At 34.9% G+C, this 23362-nt stretch overlaps 2 protein-coding genes across 3 annotated transcripts; both read left to right on the forward strand.

Moving 5' to 3' along the window:
* Positions 1–1974: 1974 nt before the first annotated feature.
* On the forward strand, positions 1975–4360 carry LOC122403476 (T-complex protein 1 subunit gamma). The gene is made up of 4 exons (XM_043407014.1): positions 1975–2168; positions 2264–2325; positions 2538–3675; positions 3759–4360. Exons 1-4 carry the CDS (start codon positions 2132–2134, stop codon positions 4169–4171), a joined length of 1650 nt encoding a protein of 549 aa, XP_043262949.1. The 5' UTR covers positions 1975–2131; the 3' UTR covers positions 4172–4360.
* A 536-nt stretch (positions 4361–4896) lies between these two features.
* LOC122403475 (death-associated protein kinase 1-like) lies at positions 4897–12968 on the forward strand. 2 transcript variants are annotated; one of them, XM_043407012.1, is made up of 20 exons: positions 4897–5110; positions 5737–5815; positions 5901–6013; positions 6075–6235; positions 6320–6440; positions 6528–6828; positions 7248–7296; positions 7762–7878; positions 7960–8232; positions 8296–8478; positions 8581–8695; positions 8775–8966; positions 9046–9287; positions 10537–10626; positions 10844–11008; positions 11083–11301; positions 11387–11566; positions 11645–11938; positions 12034–12356; positions 12436–12968. In XM_043407012.1, exons 1-20 carry the CDS (start codon positions 5068–5070, stop codon positions 12596–12598), a joined length of 3423 nt encoding a protein of 1140 aa, XP_043262947.1. In that variant the 5' UTR covers positions 4897–5067; the 3' UTR covers positions 12599–12968. The 2 variants fall into 2 exon arrangements, with proteins under 2 accessions (XP_043262947.1, XP_043262948.1); XM_043407013.1 differs by lacking the exon at positions 10537–10626.
* Positions 12969–23362: the final 10394 nt, after the last annotated feature.

Consider the following 23362-nt stretch of genomic DNA (forward strand, 5'->3'; position numbering starts at 1 on the left):
GGAGTGATTATCATTAGAGCAGTGTGGCTAGATCGGGCATAATTGAGTTTACAAGAGCAAGAAGGAAAGGATCACACTAGGTTCTTTATCGGCAGTGATGCCAAAAAAGCACCGTCGGGTGCACACTCAACATGCTAGATACGCGTACGGGAGCTCGTGGAGTTTCGGAAAGACGACAAAGGCAAACTGACGCATGCCCTCTTTCTCGATTCTCCGAAGCTGCCCGAAGTAATTTCGGACCGCTTCGTGGGAGTCGAGAGAGAAAGGCTCACATTTGCCTTCTCGCTCTTAACAACTGAAATCCGACCTCCAGTCAACGGCATACGATTTGGATTCTCGAGCCGAGATTCTCGACTGCCCAGGCATTTTTACTTTCCGACCTATGTAGGCGCACATAAGCAAAGTACCCATAATGAAAAAAAATTTTGTAAAATTTATTTTACGAAAATACACGTTTTAAGACCTGATCATATTTTAATTATTGAAAAAAAAGAAATTTTTTTTATTCCCATGTATGAAAATCATTATTAATTAATTTCTGCAATTATTAATTCTACTGTTTTGTTTATGTTATAAAAGTAAGAACTTTTCTTATTGAAAAATACCACAGCGTGCACAATACTGGTAAAGAGTGGAATCTCATTTTAATTTATTAATTTTCAATCTTAAAGTATTTTGATTTTCAAAAATCGTATTAATAATATACATATGTGTGCTCATACATGGGAATAAAAAAAAATTTCTTTTTTTTCAATAATTAAAATATGATCAGGAGGTCTTAAAACGTGTATTTCCGTAAAATAAATTTTACAAAATTTTTTTTTCATTATGGGTACTTTGCTTATGTGCGCCTACATAGGTCGGAAAGTAAAAATGCCTGGGCAGTCGAGAATCTCGGCTCGAGAATCCAAATCGTATGCCGTTGACTGGAGGTCGGATTTCAGTTGTTAAGAGCGAGAAGGCAAATGTGAGCCTTTCTCTCTCGACTCCCACGAAGCGGTCCGAAATTACTTCGGGCAGCTTCGGAGAATCGAGAAAGAGGGCATGCGTCAGTTTGCCTTTGTCGTCTTTCCGAAACTCCACGAGCTCACGTACGCGTATCTAGCATGTTGAGTGTGCACCCGACGGTGCTTTTTTGGCATCACTGGTTGTCACTATTTTCGATTTCGATGCACTCAATTATGCTCGATCTGGCCACACTGGTTACAGGTACTGAAACACCGACTCACCGACTTGACAGTTTTAATAGAAACAACCTAATATAATCTGTAAAGAATAATTTTTTTACTCTTGTATCGGTATGAATGTTAAGTATTGCAGAATTTCAATTTAAAGAAAACAGACATAACTATAGGGAAATTATATATCTTTGTTGGTATTGAGGGGAAAGTCACTAGCGTTCACTAATCCTTTTCCTTCACGACGCGTAATTCGGTCTTGCATGAAAGTGCTTGGTAACTGCGCAGATGGCAGAATTATTATACCGCCGAATGACTATAATCTTTGGAAACATATAACCTATTTGCAACAAATCGCAGGAATCAATATAAAATAACAATGTTGCGTTAATAATTTTTTACGCGTACGAAATGATGATCGTAGTTTACCTGTACATAATCCAAATAACTAATTTATCATTATTATTCATATATAATTGTACGCATCATTTCAACATGTTGAAGAAATACAGTAAAAGACATCCATAAAAACCGAAAAACTTCATCACTTATACAATTCACGTATAAAAATTTAATACGTATCAGTTTACTCTTTGAGTTGGTAACCTATTTAGAACATTTTATTTTGTGGTGACATCGTCAGAGTACATATTGTTTTCTAGCAATTCATGCATATGTAAATTACATATTACGAAAAATGAATGTTCTTCTATCAAACGCCTTTGCGCGCAAGACCACTGGTCTGCGAATGGAAAGGGGTTGCCGATGCTAGTGACTTTCCCCTTAGACGGCAAAAATTAATAATTACCGGTTTACTTCACCATCAGTCGCCACGCATATTTCTAATCAATTGTTGCAAGATCTCGTCTTTCGTTTTCTTCTGGAAAAGTCAGGCGTGTATTTAAGTGTCATTTTCTGTTAGAATATTTTACTGTTGGAAGAATCGAAGAAAAATGTATCGTCCAGTGAGTGGCCCGATTGTAGTTTTAAGTAAGTTAAAACAACGACGATTTTGATTTTCATTTGTTTAGAAACTTAACCGAAAATTATATTTCTCATGATGCCGTGTGCTCTTGTAATTGCAGGTCAGAATACAAAGCGGGAAACCGGTCGAAAGGTTCAGAGAGAAAATATTGAAGCCGGCAAGGTGAGTCCGACAAACAATTCGTACATTTTACCTTTTACGGTCTCCTGCCGTCGGCACGCCCACGTGTATTTTTCTTCAAGAAATACACTGTTAATATTATATATATATTGTTAATAATTATTTGTTACGGTCAGTTACGGTCAGACATTATGTATTATTTTTATTTTAAAAGTTAAATCATAGACTCTTCACAATTATATTGTTTTGTAAAGGCAATTGCAGATGTCATTAGAACATGTCTTGGACCACAAGCAATGTTAAAAATGTTGATGGACCCAATGGGAGGCATAGTTTTGACTAATGATGGAAATGCTATATTACGTGAAATAACAGTACAGCATCCAGCTGGAAAATCAATGATAGAAGTTGCTAGAACTCAGGATGAAGAAGTTGGAGACGGTACTACGTCGGTTATTGTATTGGCAGGTGAAATTTTAGCTACCGCAGAACCTTTTCTGGAGCAAAATATGCATCCGACAATTATAATAAGAGCATTTCGTCAAGCTTTGGAAGATATGGTAACCATCCTTAATGAGCAAGTGAGCATAGACTTGGATCCTAATGACAAAACGAGGGTGATTCAAGTGATAAATTCTTGCGTAGGAACTAAATTTATCGGGCGTTGGTCAGAATTAGCATGTCAGATTGCTTTAGATGCAGTTCACATTGTTATGCTCGAAGAAAATGGAAGAAGGGAAATAGATATAAAGCGTTATGCAAAGGTAGAAAAAATTCCTGGTGGCAGTATCGAACAAAGTACTGTTCTTAAAGGGGTAATGATTAATAAAGATGTAACGCATCCAAAAATGAGACGATACATTAAAAATCCAAGAATAGTTTTACTGGATTGTCCTTTAGAATATAAAAAGGGAGAGTCGCAAACTAATATAGAAATAATGAAAGATACTGATTTCACCAGGATTTTGGAACTGGAGGAGGAACATGTTAAAAAAATATGCGAAGATATTGTAGCTGTAAAACCTGATGTGGTGATTACTGAGAAAGGGGTATCAGATTTAGCTCAACATTATCTTGTAAAAGCAGGTATTTCTGCTATTCGTAGATTGAGAAAAAGCGACATTAACAGAATTGCGAGAGCTTGCGGCGCAACTGTTGTCAACCGTACAGAAGAATTGCAAAATGAAGATGTTGGTACTAAAGCTGGTCTTTTTGAAATTAAAAAAATTGGAGATGATTACTTTTGTTTTATTACCGAATGTAAAGAACCTAAAGCATGTACTATAATATTGAGAGGTGCTAGTAAAGATATATTGAACGAAACTGAAAGAAATTTACAAGATGCCCTTCATGTTGCAAGAAACTTTCTCATTGAACCCAAATTAGTACCAGGTACTTAATATTTTGTATTTACTAATATATACAATGAATATCAGAACATTGTATTAAAGCTACAATTGTATTATTTATTAAAGGTGGAGGAGCAGTGGAAATGGCAGTATCAAGACTTCTGACAGAAAATGCAGGAAGATACGCGGGTGTGGAACAATGGCCTTACAAAGCTGTAGCACAGGCGCTAGAAATAATTCCACGAACTCTTGCACAGAACTGTGGAGCAAACATGATTAGAACATTAACTGCGCTACGTACAAAACATGCCACTGAAGGAATGACATGGGGTATTGACGGAGAAACTGGTCAATTGGTAGATATGGAAAAACGTGGTATTTGGGAGCCTCTGTCTGTTAAGTTACAGACATATAAAACGGCTATTGAAACCGCTATTTTATTGTTACGAATCGATGACATTGTATCAGGAAGCAAGAAAAAGAAGGATAATGAGCCTACAGCACCTGCACAAGTTACAGAAGAATCTATGAAGGATTAAAACATTAAAAACACATCATTTTGAATACGCTCGTAATACTTTTATTTGTGTTAACATTTAATTAATTCATGTTCACGAGAATTTTATTGGAACACAATTCATGTTCATGAATAGTATTATTTGCTTGTCTGTATGCATTTTCATATAATAAAAATACTTTAATAAGCTATTAAACGATAATGCACAAATTATTTTCAACAGGTTGCTTTCGTTTTATCGTAACGAGTTTAATGCAAAATTGTTACGATTAGTGCATAGTAATCAATTAACTGAACATTATACAAATTTATACGAAATTTTAATAAAAGTAAAAATATGTTTCACAAAACCGGTACACGTGTGTAAAAATTGGTAATGTGGTTCGTAGGTCTGGGTTAGCGTGAAATGATACGATACTGTTTAAATGTTATGTTTTGAACTTTCGAATGAATTCTATTTGCATTATATCATTTCGTGATTCGGGTTAATTAATTATCGAACATAAGTTTCAGTTTTATAAAAATGAATTGTATTTCGTAAAAAATTGTTTTAGAACGAGAGCGTCGGCATATTGAATTTAATATATTTCTATAATAATTTTAAAAATTTAATAACAAATAACTGAATAAAATTTTCTAGCAATAAGGTATAGTATTCACTAAATGGTTTACGTAGCGCATCATTAGTTATAATGACCAACGATGCATGGACCGAACGGTTTGAAAGATTAGAGAATGTTCTATGAGATCGCAATGCACTTCGAGGAAGGTGGCGTTTCACGCGACACAGGTATATCGATTGTGTGTGTGGGGTGGCCGGCATGAGTGAAGGCCGACGAATGGGACACAATTTTCGTAACGGCTCTTTGCGAAACTGAAAACTGTCCGGATAGACTGAACGATGAGAATGAACGTGAGATGATGCCAGGCACATCTCGCCAAGTGGGGACTTCTAACGGTGGTAAAAACCGATTTCTTTTCAATTGTTTTTAATCTTTTTTGTGCGATATCGTGTCGATATTTCCGTCAAGGCTGGCAGATGTTTCATATTTTTCTGTGACTTGACGCGAACGAGGGATGCGAATTGTATCGTCAACATTTTTTCATACACTATTGTATTAACGAGAATGCATCCACGTGGTTGCATGTATATAGAAGTAATTTTCATATCTGTTTACTATGAGATTGACAGGTGTCTACGTTCTGTTGGTTCGAGGATCAGTTGTTAATAAATAATTTATTACTCGTGTTATTAGAAATTCATATAAAAATTTTCCAGGAAATATTAACCATTTTATTTTGCTTTCTTTTTGTGCGCGTATCGAAGAAATATTTGTAGATTCAATTTCTCGTCAGTGATTCGAAATAAACAACTTGCGTAGAAATAAAACATAATTGGTGTTATTTCTACAAAAATCAATTCAATTTCATTTATTTGTTAGATGTTATTGGTGTATAGAAATTATTTCGTATTAACTATAAATTTTATTTACATAATTATTACATTTCCTATCATTAAGTAAATGAATAGAATTTTTTACGTGGTAGAACAATTTAAGCAAAATACAATTTTGCTTCTGCAATTAGGCCCTGAGTGGGACACATTGATGGAGGTTCATCATGAACCGATTGAGAAACATTTTAAATTATTGGAAGAAATTGGCAAGTAAGTATTTATAATTTATGTGTTCTATCATTAATAAACGTATATTACATATGTTTTAAGTTATTTTTGTATTTATGAATTACAGAGGACAATTTGCTATAGTACGAAAATGTATGGAAATAAAGACTGGAGACTTATATGCTGCCAAAATTATGAGAAAAAGAAGAGTTGCCAGAGGTGTAGCAGCAGCAGACATTGGTAGATATCTTTGTTCGTGTGTTTGTAATTTTTTTTGTAAATAATTGATTATTTGTTTCAGCTCGTGAAGCAGGCTTATTAGCTCGTTTAAGGCATCCAAATATTGTTTCGTTACATAAAGTTGTAGACACAGGCACAACTGTTGTGTTACTTTTAGAATTAATTTCTGGAGGAGAACTCTTTCACTGGGTACCTTCTGGTGAATTAGAAGCTGCTCATGTGGTTTGTAATATAAAGTAGTCCATACAAGGACACATTTAGCAATTTAGATAAAAAGTTTGGTGGTAATCATACTTTTTTTTATAGGTTCGTCAAGTTTTAATGGCACTTAGTCATTTACATTCTCATCAAGTTGCTCATTTAGATATCAAACCTGAAAATATTCTTTTATCGACTCCTCCGCCAATGCCAAGTATAAAGTTAATAGGTAATACACAAACATTGGTAATTTTCCACTGAAGTTCTTACATGGATGGCGTATAAAGAATGTGTATGTAATTTTTTTCTTATAAAGATTTAGGTCTTTCACACCGACTAGTACCTGGGTCAGAACACAGAGCATTATTCGGAACACCTGAGTTTGTTGCTCCTGAAATTGTAAATTACGAACCACTCAGTTTAGGGACTGATCTTTGGGCAGTTGGTGTTTTAACATACATTCTTTTAAGTGGTGCATCACCATTCTTAGGTGAAGATAAGCAAGAAACTTATGCGAACGTTGCTGCTTGTCAATATCAATTTGATAACGAGTATTTCAGTACTGTGTCAGAAATTGCCAAAGATTTCATACGATCCTTGTTGATCAAGAATCCAAAGTAAGTAAAAGAAATTTATAATTTATGTTAATACTCGGACGGCAACGCCCGATTCCGTTCGAATTCACTTTAGACGCGAAAAATAATAAAACAAGTAGTTGCAACAAGCCGAAAATAAAAACTGTGTTTCTTACTTACTGAAAATAATAATTATATGTATTTACTAATCATATATATGTATATATAAACACAGACGTTAGATACGCGTTATGTCAAATCGGAGTAAATACTATTTATCTGCATTTATTTTATTTTTATATTATGAATTGTGATAATAAAAAGAAGTGAAAAAGCATGTACGAGTGTACACAGATTGTAGTCCTTATGGTCCGCCGTCCGACTATTAAGTGTTTTAGTTTTGAGACTTACAAGTATAGCTTAAAGTGGAATGAAATAATGACAATAAATTTAACTTTCAGAGAAAGAGGAACTTCAGAATCGTGCCTTAAACATCCTTGGATCCTCACGGTCTGTTCCTGAATGCAATAATTATAATTTCCTTAATACTTGCCCGAGCTAATTTTAACTTTCGTTTTTAATCGTTCATATTATTTTTTTGATTTCTTATGAAATGTTTATTTATGTACATCGTGTGACTGGTTTTAGTATCATCTGTACAGTTACATCATACATACAAATTATTTTTTACAGAATATACATTATTAAGTTAAACAATACATATTTTTTTATTGAACATTTGTACCTTGATTATATTCTCGAAAATATAATAATTCAATTTTTTTTACCTAATGGCGCATTGAAATATGTTTTGCGATTTAAAAATTTTTCTTTAAAAATGCCGTTAATATTTTCACTGATGTATGAGGATAAAAGTGTAAAGTCGATTGTGCATTGTCGTATAATTAATAATAGGGCATAATGCATATGGAATAATACGATATTGAATAGCTGTATTTTTTTGTCATTCTGTAGGAGTTGGAAGCCTCTCAAGGTCTTGGTGGAGCTATGATTAGTGCTGTTAAAAGAGGCTGTGTTGAGGCTGTGTCTCAGTTATTACTACAAGGAGCACCATTGAACGTAAAAGATTCTGTGAGATTATGTTGCTGTGTACATCTTTCAAATGCAATATAATATAAGCAGGATATAAACGGTCATGTTTTTTTTATACAGAAAGAAGATACGCTTTTGCACTTAGCATGCGAAGCAGGAGACGAGGGAATGGTAACTTTTTTGATAGAGAATGGAATAGATCTGGATACACCTAATAAGAATGGCTTAACGCCATTACATGTGGCTGCTAGGCATGGTTTCATTAATCTTGTTAGACATTTGTGCCTTGCTGGTTGTGATGTTGACAAAGCAAATCGTGGAATTAGAGCGGATGTGACAGCAATTAAGTACGGATATCCGGATATTGCATCGTTATTGGATAAGCTACGAAATGTACGTTGTTAGATAATGTGTTTGACAGTATCTGTATTCAACTAATATTGACTTAAATTCTAGCCCATACAACGCGAAAATTACATTAAACAATTGCAACCAACGCATAGACCGATAGATCGTCTACATATAAGACTTTTAGGACATTGCACATCAGGAAAATCATCTTTAATAAATTCTTTAAAATCTGGTATTTTTAGTTTTGGATTTTTTAGAAGGTCAAGAAGTCAAAATTATACAGCAAAGGTAACTGTTTGTGATATGCGATATGCAGTGTTGAATATACAGCATACTCATTGGAATACCGGGAAAATTAAATATTTTATTAAGAATAATATATGTATTTAGAGGGAGCCAAGTATTGAATTAGATGTAACTAGCAAGCATGGTTCACTTAGTTTTGAATATAGTGATAGCGAATATGAAGGTACACAAGGAGTAGAATGGAGTCGGGGTAATGTAGGTGAGGAAAATAATTCTCTATGTTTTTTTTATAATAATTAGTATTAAAAATACACATGTTTACAATTCTAATTATTAAGGCGGAGAATGTGTTTTCTGGGAATTATGTGGACGCGAGGAATTTTTAGCATCTTATCATTACGCACTTACTTTTCAACAACCTGCGGTACACCTTATAACAGTCAGTCTTCGAGAACCTCTCACTGTACAGCTTCAGCAAGTCAAATTTTGGCTACGATTTATTTCAGATCGTATCGCATCAATTAATTTTGGTAAGTTTCATTAATCATAACTCTATTATAGTATATGTATGTTTGTTACTAACTTTTGAAATACCTTTTTATAACATAGGTTTTGGTGGCAAATACAGTGATGTAAAAGTAATCTTAGTTGGGACTTATGCACCAGAACCTCTTGCTCCAAATTCGAATATTGGTAGTCTTCTTGCACCACTTTTACCTTTTTTAAAAGAGTTCACACCAATTTTGGGAGATGAACCTCAATTGGTCGCAGTGGATGCAACTAATCCTTCTAGTCCTGGTCTGAAACTTCTAAGATCATATTTGAATAATGCAAGGATGGACTTTCTAGAGGTGAAGTGATTATATGATTTATGAAAATTATCGTATTTTATTACGCCTCCTACAAAATAATTTCTTTTTTACTATCAAAGATGATAAAATGCACATTACGAAGAATATTATTGCGGCTCTCTTAGTTTTAACAAAGTTTTTTAAACAATTCGTAATCACTTCTACTATTTTTTCAGTCATAATATTTACATTTTAAAGTTTTATACTAAATTTTCGGAACAAACCAAACAAACTAAACTATTGCATGTCGGCATATACACAGTATCAGATAAAAAAAGTCAAGATCATTTTATACTTGATCTGAATTGAGATATTAGGATATGAGTCACGTCAAAATATATTAACGTATCGAGATCGCACAAGCATCACAGTTAATATTACCAGTACGATTATGACATTAAAAATAGTATTAGTACAATAGAATGTTGGACATCAACTAAATTAAAAAAATGAATTGTTAATTATTACTAATAATAATGATAACATACACTAATTAATGATTTCAACTGATTTATTGATACGATTTATATACAAAATTCTCAGTTCAGATCAATAACACGTATGGCCGCGAAATCCTCAAATCTTTGATCATTTCATGCTTGATTGCACGAGCGACTCGTTCAGTCTAGAAAATCTGATACGATACACTATTAAAATATTTAATCTAAGAATATACTTATTAAAAGGTTCAGGTTCAGCTGAATATCTTCAGTGTACATAATTATATTTCCACATTTTTTTACAGGAATAACGCCAGTGTTTGTACAGCATGCAATAAATGTGTGCATTAACATTTTCAAAACGGTTCTCATTAGAATCGGGTCATTTCATTTTGCATAACGCCAATTATATTTGTACGATTCACATCTCTTTAATTTCAACTCCCGCAATGTTAACACTACGTTGAACGAAGCATTAATTCCTAAATACAATGCGATTATTTTTGTTGACATTATGATTCAGTAACCCATGGTCACTCATGATGCATGGTTGATTTGATATATGTATAAATAATTGAGCTCACCGGAAGTAATGATTTGTATTATTCATAATTTCCAATTAAAGTAATTGTTTGCGACATTTAATCAAGCACACTCCCAATGGAAAATATTGTTAAAAATGATATTTCTTGTATCTGCTGTCACACTGTCACATGATCAATTTACTAACAACATATATTTTAGTTGCTGATTATTTGGTCATTAACATTTATTAACATCAGCCTTACTGCATGCAATGCATGATGTAGGAAGGACCGGAAGTTGCAGAAAGTATTCTCCGACGTGACGCGCCGCGGGCTGCGGCCACGTACGTGCCCTTGACGAATCTTGATAAACAGGTCGAACTATTTCTCAATTCCTTTGATAAGTGATGTGTATATTGAAGCTGTAATATATTTAACAATTACTCTAACGCTTTATCCCATTAATACATACATGCACTACTGTCCAATGCAATAAGAAATACTACTCTTGTATATATTTTCTGTATCAGTGTATTATTTATTACTTTTCTGCTTGTATTTTATCATTAAGGATTTAACAATCTTCTTATAGAGCGCACTAGTGTGGACCGGTCTTGCCGAATCTTGGAGAACGTATGTGCAAACATTAGAGGTACCTCCAGTAATGCTTACGCAGGAGGAATTTTTGAGGGAAGTGAGAAAAATTAATCCATTAGCCTGTTTAGAACATTGTAGACATCTCGGATTACAATTACAGGTTTGTGCCTTTACTGCACGGTATATGGCTGATATACTTTACTCTTGATATATTAAGCAAGTGTTAATTTTCAGAATTTAGGAGAGTGCATGTTACTTCCTGGGAACTTGGTAGTTCTGAGTCTAGAGTGGTTTTGGCAGGACGTAGTAAATTGGCAGTTAAGTCCGGAACAAAGAGGTCGTCTTGGTGGACGTACCACAGGAGTTTACGCTTTGGAAGATTTTCAGGCTCGTTGTCCTTGTCCTGCAGGTCAAGCTTTGCAAGCTCTGCAAGCTGTAAACTTATGTGTTCTAGTAGGTTTTTTTCGGTATAATTTATAGTATTTTATGTTTTCAATTAATTTTTGTACCGTAACCAAATTATTTAATTTCGTGTCAGTGCGAAGTAGACGATGACGAGGTGGAGTACGAAATACCTTGCTTGAACCTTGTTGAACGTTTACCGGGATTATGGGAACCATGGAAATCGTGTTCCAATATCCTGCCTCATACGGGTCTTCGTCTTGCTCCAGCAGAGGCACCTTTGTACCATCTGATTGCAGTATTTCCACATTTGCAAGTATGTAGTAATAACAAACTGACAACAACATGATATTATTCTTTCGAATATTACCAATGACAATATGGTACTACGTAGGCACAATTGAGAAAAATCACACAAACGTGGGATCCATCGAATTCAGACTTATATCAATGGTGGCGAGGATCAAAATTATGCATTGGACCGTGCGAAAGTATAATAACGTTCGAAGAAGATGACCAAAGTTGTATAGAGATAAGAGTACGCGGACCGCGAGGTACCAGTGCACAATGTTTCGCACTTCTGAGCATTATTCTCGATGCTGTTGAAACAACTATCGAATTAGTTGCTCCTGGGATGTTGCTCGAAAGGCATTGGTTAAGTCCTAATCAACTTCGCGAATATGACGACGTTAGTTATTTAATCACGTATAAATGGAAAATTTAAATGTGAAAGTAACGTGGTTAAAATGTGTTTATTTGTCTTCCGTAAAATGTTATGTATAGGTTGTACATTCTTGGGAGCCAGCGCCGATTATATCAGCTTTAATAGATAAAAGTCTCGACGAAGCGAGTCTTAAAAATCCGTTGAACGGCCAAGAAGAAACTGTATGGGATATAGTGGGTTGTGGATTACCTTTAATGGAAAATTGTCTTCCTGGACCAAAACAACCGGTAAAGCACATTAGACCTGCTGTACAAAGAAGACTAGCACAGATGCTTGATCCTCCTGATCGTCATGGGAGAGATTGGTGTTTACTTGCTGTGAGACTCGGACTGGGAGATCGGGTCGCACAGCTAGACAGTACAGTGGACAGTCCAACGTTGAGGTAAACTATTTTATAATTATTGTGAGTTAATAATCGTTTGATAATTTAGTTTTGTATTAGATGAATAATTTTTCGACAGATTACTTAATACCGCGGGCGCTGATTGTGCCGTGGGTTCTCTAATACAACAATTGCGAGCTCTTGATAGAGAGGATGCTGTACACTTGTTGCTCTCTTATACACCGACATATATATTATCAACGACTATTGACTCTGAAACGGGATCTAATCTTTCTAGATGACAATGCTGCGTTTATCAATGGTGCATTAATACTTTCTAAAAGGTGGATTTCCGAAGGAATCTTTTGTCCATGTCGTGGGTTTGATAGACTTTATTACATCACCGCTTCCGCCCAACGTAAATTTTACATTGCTCTTTAATCTAAGTACGTACATTGTAGTACATTGTCTGTGTACTTTTTTAGAAGTATGTCAAAATGCACATGCACCGATGTGTACTTTTATATCAAACTTATTAACAAGCACCTTAAGCGGCACAAAATTCATTTTTATATATATACATATACGTATATAAAAAAAAAAGAACCTGCATAATTTCCGTTAATTTGTGTATTTTCTCTTTACGAGCTCTTATAACATAAAATATCATAATTTAAGCACCCTTGTTAGCATAAAACAAATATTTATAATTCTGTGTTTTCGTTAGGTTTGAAAATATTTACTTAAGAGGATCTATATAAACAAAGTTTTAATTTTTAATATTTAGAGTTTCCTTTTCATTATGAAATATTTGTAAGCGTTTGTATTGTGATATTATATTGTATGATTAACTAGATTATCGTTCAAATTTCTTAAGTAAATTTGTATTAGACGAATAATTCTAAATGATGTGTATGCATATGCGTGGCCCACGAAATAATGCATTTACACACTATATGTATAACACGATACTATTGTATTTGATACTAATGTTGTTTTGAAAGCTTTTCTTGATATGCATATATACTATATCTTGCCAAAACTCAGTGTCAATATGCGCTGCTTTTTGACTTCTATGACATTTAGAAACTATTTACGTGAAAAGAAAGCGGAAACAATTCGCACAATTCTTTGCTTTTTTGGTACAACTATCTATGAACCTCCATTTGTAAATGGATATTTTTTACTAAATCAGCGTTTCTAAAGTATTTATTACGTGCCATAAACAATATTTGCTCATCATAACTGTTAAAAAGCATTACAATTTCTCTTTAAGTTCTATAAATCGGTCCTTCTGTAACTATCAATGAGCGTGACGCGCTTTGTTTATCAACAAATTGAAATTGAAACGAAGGATCGCTTCTTCAAATTGTTTCGTTATAAACGATGTATTTAATTTAGGATCATTCATGTTCTCTAGGCACAAGAGTGTTAAACGAACGATATCATAAGAACAAGTAAAATTTGTTGTTCACGGAAAACCTATTCTTTGAACATATCAGTATGTATTATTTTTATTTAGTTGATAACTATTAAATATAACGTGTTTAATAGATTTACATTTTTACTTTATACGAGACAATGTTTTATACACGTCTTGAAGATGTAAGAATATTTGTCTATGTTAAAGATGAACACGACAAAAGTAGTGTCTTCAATTAGAATATATCTTTAGAATAATTGTTTCTAATTCTGTTCCCACAATGTGTATCTACAGTACTTCTGTTAATTCTGTGTTCTACATGTTTCTTATAAAATGAAGATTTAATATAATATCATGTAATTATACAAACTTAAATTATAAAATTTACAAGTACTGAATCATCCACTGATATTTGTACTCTAAAGCTTGTGTTTTCACGCGCTGTGTTCATTTTATATTTACACGTCGATGTCTAAAATACAATAGTTTGTAATGCTGTATATTTTGGTGAGGAATTGTTTTCCTATTGGGTACGTTCAATCGTGAGAATGTTTGCTTCTACGAATTTTAAATTTCTCAGTATTGTTAATCAACGATACGACATATTATAAGTTTGTTTTAATGATCAGCTTTACAACAGACTTGATTCACATTATCGATACGTTAAATTTGTCCGATACGTTTTACTATTTGTTTTACAGCTTTTGCTCGACACTATACAAAAATAGTTAAACAACTATTGTTAAGGTGAAATTTAACGATACGAGAATATGTGCAACAAATATATTTTGCAGAATAAGAAATTGTAAAACTACATAAAATTGTTAATTGTCTTATACGAATGATTTTGTTATGGTCAATGACATTTACGTTTTTATATTTTTTTCATAATGAAGCGTCGATGTCAGCAGAGATTGGTTTTTCAAAAATTAAGCTGTAAATTTGCTTAAAAAACTTTGATTCTACGCAAACTATGAAGATATATGGTTCGGTAAAATGTATTACTAGAAAATCGTATTCTTGAAACCGCAATCAAAATCGACTCTAACTATATTGTTAGCGTTGTACGAATGTTCCTGAACGTCAAGAATGTTCTACAAATCATTGTAATATCGAGTTTCCCTGTAAATTTTTACAATGTATTATAGATTACATGAAAACGGATGCTTTCAAATTAACCAGTGTAAAGTGTAAAAATATTACGTGAAACTTTGTTGCATCCGTTAGTTATGTAAATTTTCATACAATCATTCGATTTATTTATAGTCACACTAAAAAATACAGTAACATTCTTTCATAGTACGAACAAATAGTGTCAATAAAGCCGTGGTGCTCTGTAAAAAAGATTTTCGTTCGTTGAAAAATTATTTACGTAGCGTAGAAAGTAAGTATGGCTTCAAATACTATAAGCACAGGCGAGGTTTACGAGTAGACTTTTCATCATATGGACTTTCGCGGCCGAATCTGACTGCCATATCGACCTGAAAATTCGGAGCTGATTTTAGCGGCCTCTTCTCACGGATGGCGGTCAGTTGAGAAACTATTCATTGAATTAGCATTGATGGGCAGACAGCTGCAGTGTTTGCGTAAGTAAGTCATGTGAGTTGACTATGGAAGGGATTAAAATTCATTTTTGATTTTTATTAATGGTGGTTGGGAATCGGTTAGGGTGGGTCTCCATTCGCAGCAACCTCCACGTAGTGAGACCTGGGTAATATTAATTACCGTTTAATTAATAATCGTATCACTCTTAACTGGGTAATGCAATTATTAATTAAAAGCTGAATAATATTAGCAAATTGGCTACGATCCGCTTTGCATAGATCATCATAAATATAGAACTTCTTCACTAGGTTAGTTTTAATTCTCATTGATTCATCAAAGATTCAAGAATATTGTCACAGACGAGGTATACAGGTAGATCTTTCACCCAATGGATTTTTTGGACCCATTTGATAATACCACAGACGAGGTATATGAATAGACCTTTCACCTAATGTAATTTTACGGCTCGAGTTTCTGGGGTCCCCGGACCCCATTACCATTTTTGTGTCACTCGCAACGTTACCAACAGATTCAGAAATGAATTTTAATCCCTTTCATAGTCAACTCACATGGATTTACGCAAAACTACAGCTGTTTGCCTATCAATATTAATTCAGTGAATAATTTCTCAACTGACCGCCATCCATGAGAAGAGGACGCTGAAATCACCTCCGAATTTTTCGCTCAGTATGGCAATTGTTCGAACTGACGTACAAAAAGACAAAAATTAACGAGATACACTCTTCCAAAGTGGAACAAAATGTTAAAAAGATCATGCATCAAATTGTAAGGGAATCCTCGTAAGAAGGTTTTAATCTTCGTAATGGTTTTAATGGGTCGATGATCAACAATGACTACCTTATGGTCACTGGTGGTCAATAGTGAGGTGGACATCAAGGTCAGCGGTCCAGTGAAGATCCAGAAATGGTCAAGAGGTGGGACCAATCGAAATAGTTTCTTTGTAGACGAGACAGTCTTACCTGTTATCTTCAACTTTGGCTCTGACTGGTCTCCCCACCCTTTCATCACCTTAGACATATAAGCAGGGTCACTGCGAAGATTTCTTCAGTCGCGTCGCGAATTCGGGAGTGTACAAAAAGCCAGAGGAGAACCGGGGACTGCTGCTGACCTCTGCTGGCCGCTGCTGACCACAGCTGACCATGGCTGACCAATACTGACCACTACTGACCAGTGCTGATTCGCGTTCCTGCCACTACTGACCACTACTGACCAGTGCCGGACGGTGATGACCAACGGTAAGAACTGTTTAAAAATTCTCTCCCCTCTTCTATTCTATCATTTGATGTCAATTTTGCTTCAATGAACTGATTTTGCCTTGTTTATCTAACCGATGTTGCTATAATATGAATATTTTCTTACTTTACAGCTGGCCCTTATGGTAACTACCCTATGTACTGACAACAAGTAGTAAGTCCACTCCACTTATTTATATTTTATTATTTTTATTTGTTTGTTTGATGTGAATTCAACTTTATTTATCTATCTGATTTTATTTGGTTATTATGAATGTTCCTTGTCTCTGTTTCTACTTTTACATTGTTTTGCGAATTTATGTGGCTGCTTCGATATGTATAATATTGCAGGATATAATAATATAATATTGTTTTCAATCATACACTATATTTGTTTCTATACAAATTCATGAATTCATATTTTTACGTTCTTGCTCGAATTCTCGTAATATTCTACGGTGGTACTTTGTTTGATTCTTCCATTTCGTTTGATTGTTTGGTGTTGATTCAACTTGGTGTCTCGATCCAAGTTTCTTTCATCATTAGGAGTGTTCGTTTTGATATGAATAACATTGTGTCGATGCATATACCGTATTTGTTTCGATGTCTCTGACTCGTTTTTTCGTTCGTGTTCGTTGTTCGACACTGATTAATATAAGATTCTTATTTTTACTTCTCAGCTTAAATTCTTGTAACATTTTGCTAATATACTCTGTTCAATTCCCTTTAGCTAGGTGATAGATCATTTTAAAGTGTTTATTAAATTTCCTACCATATCTCACTAATATACATATGAGTTTTGATTTCAGTTTAAATTTGGGTTAATCGCAAGGACATCGAGGGAGAACGCCACAACCGCCGAGGGACCTTTAATTGCAAGTTGATTAGTCTTAAGCTTCGTCGCGAGTATTAAAATTAACGTCGAAGCCTTCTTTATTATACGTATCTCCGCGTCCTACCAAGCAATTATTCAATAAGTAGCTTGTCTCTCGCTCGTTCCCTCGTTCCTAGCTTCGGTCACCGCTGTTTCATCGATTGAAACATGTGATCGGCCGTGTAGCTGATCCGAAAGATCTAATCGCCTTCCCTTTGGTAGCTCGATCGAGGGAAAATGGTACTTTGCTGGAAGGTGTGGAGTTTCCGTATTCTGCGGAAACGCACACCTTCCAGCGAAAGTCGACACTGTTTCAGGTACTCTCTCTATGTCAGACAACTTGAGTCGGGTCCTTTGGGCTCCCGGCGGGTTGCATTGGAGCAATGGAGACCTTCGATTCGGAGTCGCAGCCGTCCGTTATCCTATAGAGATCTAGTTAGCAAGGGCAGTAGGTTCGATCCTCGGATCCGCTGCACGGTTCAGCGTCGCGTCGCTTCGCGTGCCCCTCAAATTAACTTCGTCCCTCTTTTTAACCAAATAATTGCTTGGTACAACTAAACCAGAACATCCAAGGAACTTTGTTTCCTTCTATCGTCCGAATTTTAGTTTTAACTTGACCAGACTTGAGCTTCGACGTTAATTTTAAGTCCCTATTGTATGCGTCTCTCAATATTGCCAAGTAATTATTTAACAAGTAGCTTCTCTCGACTCGTTCTCTGGTTCCTAGCTTCGATCACCGCTGTTTCATCGATTGAAACATGTGATCGGCCGTCCAGTTTGTCCGAAAGATCTAGTCGTCTACCCATGATGGATCGATTTCTAGAAATAGAAATCAATCTACCAAGGGCAGTGTTGATTCGATCCGAAGATCTGCCGCACGGTTCAGCATCGCGTCGCGTCGCGTATCCCACAATATAGCTTCACCCCTTTTCAAACGAAATAATTACTTGGTACAACTAAACTAGAAGATCGAAGGAACATTGCTTCCTTCTATCTCTCTAGTTTAGTAATCCAGCTAAGCTTAGCTAAAAGGGAGATCGATGGAACTTTGATTCCATCTATCTCCCTTCGGGTCTCCACTCGCAGCAACCTCCACGTGGTGAGACCTGGGGATTATTATTTAGTATGTAATTAATACAATTATTAATTACATAACAAATAATATGATCTAATGGCTGCGTTCTTCAGAAACCATTCCATTTGTCGTAACAATCGCGAAAGTATTTCATTGTGTATTAATTTCTCACAAAAATTCAGATACACTCGTCAACTACAGATCGATTTAGGATTAGATCACAGACGAGGTATAGGAATAGACCCTTCACCTAATGTAATTTTTCGGCCGGAGTTTCTGGGGTCCCGGGACCCCATTACCATTTTCGTATCACTCGCAACGTTACCAACAGATTCAGAAATTAACACAAGAGGAAGTGAGACAGAAAATAAAATTACATAAATTTTATTATTTTTTAACGGAATTAAAGCTGTATGGTCCATCATTGGACATTAATCGATTAATTTCATTGGAGTAATCAATCGATTAAGAGTATTTAAAAATTTCAAGATTATTAAAATTTCTAAGGATGTATTTCATTGATACGTACACCGCAAATTCTCTATCTTTTATTTTAAATTGTAATACATCATTTATTAAAAAAATAACTCGGCAGAAACCACAGATGAGGTATACGAGTAGACTTTTCATCTTATGGACTTTCGCGGCCGAATCTGACTGCCATACCGACCTGAAAATTCGGAGCTGATTTTAGCGGCCTCTTCTCATGGATGGCGGTCAGTTGAGAATCTCACTGAATTAGTGTGATAGGCAACAGACTAGTTGCGTGTAAGTAAATGCATACGAGTTGAAAAATACGAATTATTCGCGTTTCTTTGACTAGTTAAAGTTGTAAATAATTTGCTAAAATCAGTCTATCCGCGGATTCTATTTGAGGCATCCCTCGGGTTCGTAATACAAGCTTCGTGAGACATCGGAGCTTCCCCCACCGCGCCGCCTAATTCGCGAGCGTTGCCGAGCACAGAGGACGGCCATCATTCATATTTTGAAAATAAACATAGCAAGACGTGTCAAGACGTATCGGCGTTTCGCGACCGAGGTGCGTATTTCTAACCTGTTTATTCTTCCACTATTACTACTCGCGTATTACTACTTACGATCTCTTGCAATACGGTTTCGATTTAATCATTACTTAATTGTAATAATCGTTTGCGTACTTTAATGCATCGTTATTTCGTTTCTGTTACAGTCTCTTATTGGAACTCGAAATTAAGAAATAATAAGACTTGTTGGAATCTGCCAAGACGTGACAGCGTTTCGCGACCAACGAGGTACATACGTGTTTCTAACCTTTTAATATTTCTTCATTATTATCAATTATTGTTTAATTATGATTTAATTTGTATTTCATTTCTGTTGCAGTCTCGGATTGAAATTCGACGCCATGGAAAGTTTCATTGGCGCGTAAACGACACCATAACAGATGGCAGACGGTCGACAAATTTTGGAGGGAATATTGGTAACTTTTAAACAATCATAACAAAAATTAACATCCATATCAATATTTGTATATTTTTAATTCTTTATTACGTTATTTGTTGCAAGCATGATCATAATTTTATAATCGGCCATTGTTAAGATAAATTATGAAAATCTTTGACAAACTTTTTATCCACTTCGATATCTATCGAAGTATACAGAAATTGCGTCGGTAGATATCGACGATAAATTGGAATAGTTTATATTTAACTGTATTCTGATCGCGACTGAATATTTCCGAGTGTTATTTATTTAATTGATTGTTTATATTTCTTTATGAATTGTTGTAATTGCAATTTGCATATATATTTCGATGCAAGTTTAAGAAAACGTAGAAACCACGTAGTTGGAATATGCTATTAAAGCATAAATAATTAACGAACTTTAATTTTTGCAAATTTCGGAATATTTATAAAAATTATCGGATATTCTCACATTCGATGAAGTAAACATAATCATGCTTACAACTCGAACTCTGAAATTTAGTGATATAATATTTATAAATTGAATAATTACTTGTACGTAATTATTTTCGTAGATAATATTTTATCGTTGAAATTCTCATTGATTGAGAATATTTCGCCTTCGTGACATTGAACTTTTACGTGGCAAATTATGTATTATGCAGTAATATTAAGTAAAGCAGTATTTCTGTTGACGAACTCTTATAAGAAAATGAAAAAAGAAAACCAATAGGCTAAGCACAGGTGTGCTTGTTGTGTTTCTTGTCTCCTGTCCCTTTCTTTTCAGCTCTTTTCTTTTCAGGAAATTTGTTGGCCGCGCGCAATGCGGCCGGTAGATTCAGTGATTGTGCGTAATAACAAGTTTGTTTCTCGGGGCAAAGTGACCCCGAGTACGTTATCGTTCACGGTGTTAGGCAAACGCGAGAATAGAAGCAGTGTTTCTTACGCAGTATTAAATTATTTACAGAGCATCGTGGCTCTTTCTATATTCTGAATCGCGGTAATAGAATCATTTGTTCGCCGATTTCAATCTTCGGTCGCGGTAATCTAATTTAATACTTTCCAATCAAATTAATTATTTTTTTAATTTGAAATTTAAACTCCTCGTTACCGGAATTAGAGTCAGTGCATCACCGAAGAGGACTATTAGCCGATGCTCCACGAGCAAACAATGTAAGTATAAATTTATACTTTGAAATTTTTAATTAAAAATCTCTACAGTTTTGACAATAGATTCTAATTGTTTTCTTACAGTTTTCTTACAGTTTCTGAATATGATCCTGGGAACCAGCAGCAGCACCCGAGGGGTATCGGGCGGTGGACCACGAGCGAACAACGTAAGTATAAATTTATACTTTTAAATTTGTTAATTAAATATCTCTATAATTTTAACAATAGATTATAATTGCTTTCTTATTCTTTATAGCAGGAGCATGCAGGGGGCTTTGGTGACTTCCACCGGGCAGCAGCAGCATCATTATGCAGTCATCCCAGAGGCACAAGTACATCACTCGTGAGTCGCATGCTATTTGTGTTCCTCTGGTCCCCAACCATGTTGTAGGATGAAAGATCCGAATCAACACGGGTGACCAGTTGTATACTTGGTATTTTTGACGAGTTAAGTGACCGCGGGTATGAAAAATACCCATGAGTTATATTTTTTTAGTGCAGGCTAGGGTCTTCTTGCACTCGCGTTTTTTAATGTTATCAATAAATATTACACAATATGATTATTACACAATTTTGATAAAATATATGAAATATGTTTATTATCTTTATATGAATTATATAATCGAGTAGAATATGAATTAATATAATGTGAAAACATTATATTAATTGTACGATTGAGTAAAATATCTTACATCATTAATATAATTATTAAATATTCGTTTTATCAATTAATACATCATATGATGTATTTTATGTGCAAGAAGGCGTTTCGCGACTGGTCGATTTTCAACTCAGAGGAACATGCATGTTAATTTTATTTTTTTTTAAATTTACTTTGACGACAGAATCGACCATGGATAATTGAATATTTTGAATAGTAATTTAATAAATTTATTTCAATTTGCAAAGTAAATTATTTTATCATGAAATCTTTATTAAAGTCTTACATTTTGAACAATTAAATTTCAAACACAAATTTTTCTTGAATAATAATATCATTCGATATTAACGTACTCTGTTGTTGATATATTACATATAACAAGTCGAGTCATTTTAATTGAGAATAGATACCGTTTAGTTAATTATTAATAACCAGTTGTTCTAGTCAGGATTTTCAGGATACTTTTCCGTGTTCGTTGCCCAAGTTCATGCACATGCCCAAGTGTTATTTGCACGAGCGAAGGCAACGGGGCACGAGGACTTAGTTTGTAACATTTACAATAATAATTTATCCGTGCGACTGACAATGCTAGTGTATCGTGCACGATGTACTGTCCACATATGTGTGTTTATGGTTAGGTTGTGGAAGTGCATCGTATCAAAAGTTCATTACAATTCAGATACAGAATTTTTTACCATTAGATTTATAACAATCGTAATAATAATATTAAACTTATAGTTATTATTTACTTGGCAATTGTTCGTATTGCATATACGTCAATGATATTGTTAAATGCATAATGAATTAGCTTTTCAATCTTATATAATCATATATAGAGTATATTTTAATAAAGACTATATCAGATATATTAAAATGTTTTACATAAATAATAAAAGTACGCAATGGGCACTAGCTTTGTCAGTCCACTGCAAAAACTGGTACGTACACAATTAGAGTATGAATGAGGTTGTGTCCGGGTGTCGGAGGAACCCCGGGGAGTCCTCTCTAGTTTAGGTCGCGCCCGGACATTCAGAATGAGAACCGTGGAGTGTTTGTTTGAGAACCTGAGTTTTGCAATTTTTTAAATATAGGGTTAGGTAGGTAGGTAACTTATTCTCTAGTGTGTGTGTTTAAACCTAAGTAGGTAGGGTCAGGGCAGGACTGTCCACATTAGTAATTCGGGTAGGCGCGTTTTCGCATGGCAGTTCTGTTTCTGTAGTTACGATTTCGAGAGTAGAAATCTTGCTGATTCAAACGGTGCACTTGTGCTGTTTGTTTCGGCTTTATTTTCGACTCCTCGAATCGCGCGACTCTTAAAGTCGCTCTCTCGCGCTCGCGGTCGTGATCAGGTCCCTTTCGAAACGTTCGTCCCGCTCGAGATTCACCACGTATGCTCTTGCAGCAATTCGTATATTGTTGGAAGACTACGTATTGCACAAAATCTCGAGCCCGGTCTTTCGTAAGTTTCAGGCATCGGCAGGACCGCCGAAGAAAGAAAGGCTCTCGATGAGCTGAAGAGGCCCTGACAAACTGTCTCAAGAGTGGGCTGCAATAAATGTCTTTTCATCTTCATCCTCGGATGAGAATGGAAAGTCATTCCTGTTACTACTTGTCACTTAACTC

Source organism: Colletes gigas, unplaced genomic scaffold, assembly GCF_013123115.1.
Source record: "Colletes gigas isolate AHSC1104 unplaced genomic scaffold, ASM1312311v1 Colletes_gigas_Sc00055, whole genome shotgun sequence".
NCBI lineage: Eukaryota > Metazoa > Arthropoda > Insecta > Hymenoptera > Colletidae > Colletes > Colletes gigas.

Excerpts from the sequence above, each read along its gene's own strand:
- LOC122403476 (XM_043407014.1), top strand. The coding sequence starts at position 2,132 with ATGTATCGTCCAGTGAGTGGCCCGATTGTAGTTTTAA. Across the intron at positions 2,169-2,263 it reads TGGCCCGATTGTAGTTTTAA|GTCAGAATACAAAGCGGGAA; the intron begins GTAAGTTAAAAC and ends TTGTAATTGCAG. Across the intron at positions 2,326-2,537 it reads AAAATATTGAAGCCGGCAAG|GCAATTGCAGATGTCATTAG; the intron begins GTGAGTCCGACA and ends TGTTTTGTAAAG.
- LOC122403475 (XM_043407012.1), top strand. The coding sequence starts at position 5,068 with ATGATGCCAGGCACATCTCGCCAAGTGGGGACTTCTAACGGTG. Across the intron at positions 5,816-5,900 it reads TTATTGGAAGAAATTGGCAA|AGGACAATTTGCTATAGTAC; the intron begins GTAAGTATTTAT and ends TATGAATTACAG. Across the intron at positions 11,009-11,082 it reads ATCTCGGATTACAATTACAG|AATTTAGGAGAGTGCATGTT; the intron begins GTTTGTGCCTTT and ends GTTAATTTTCAG.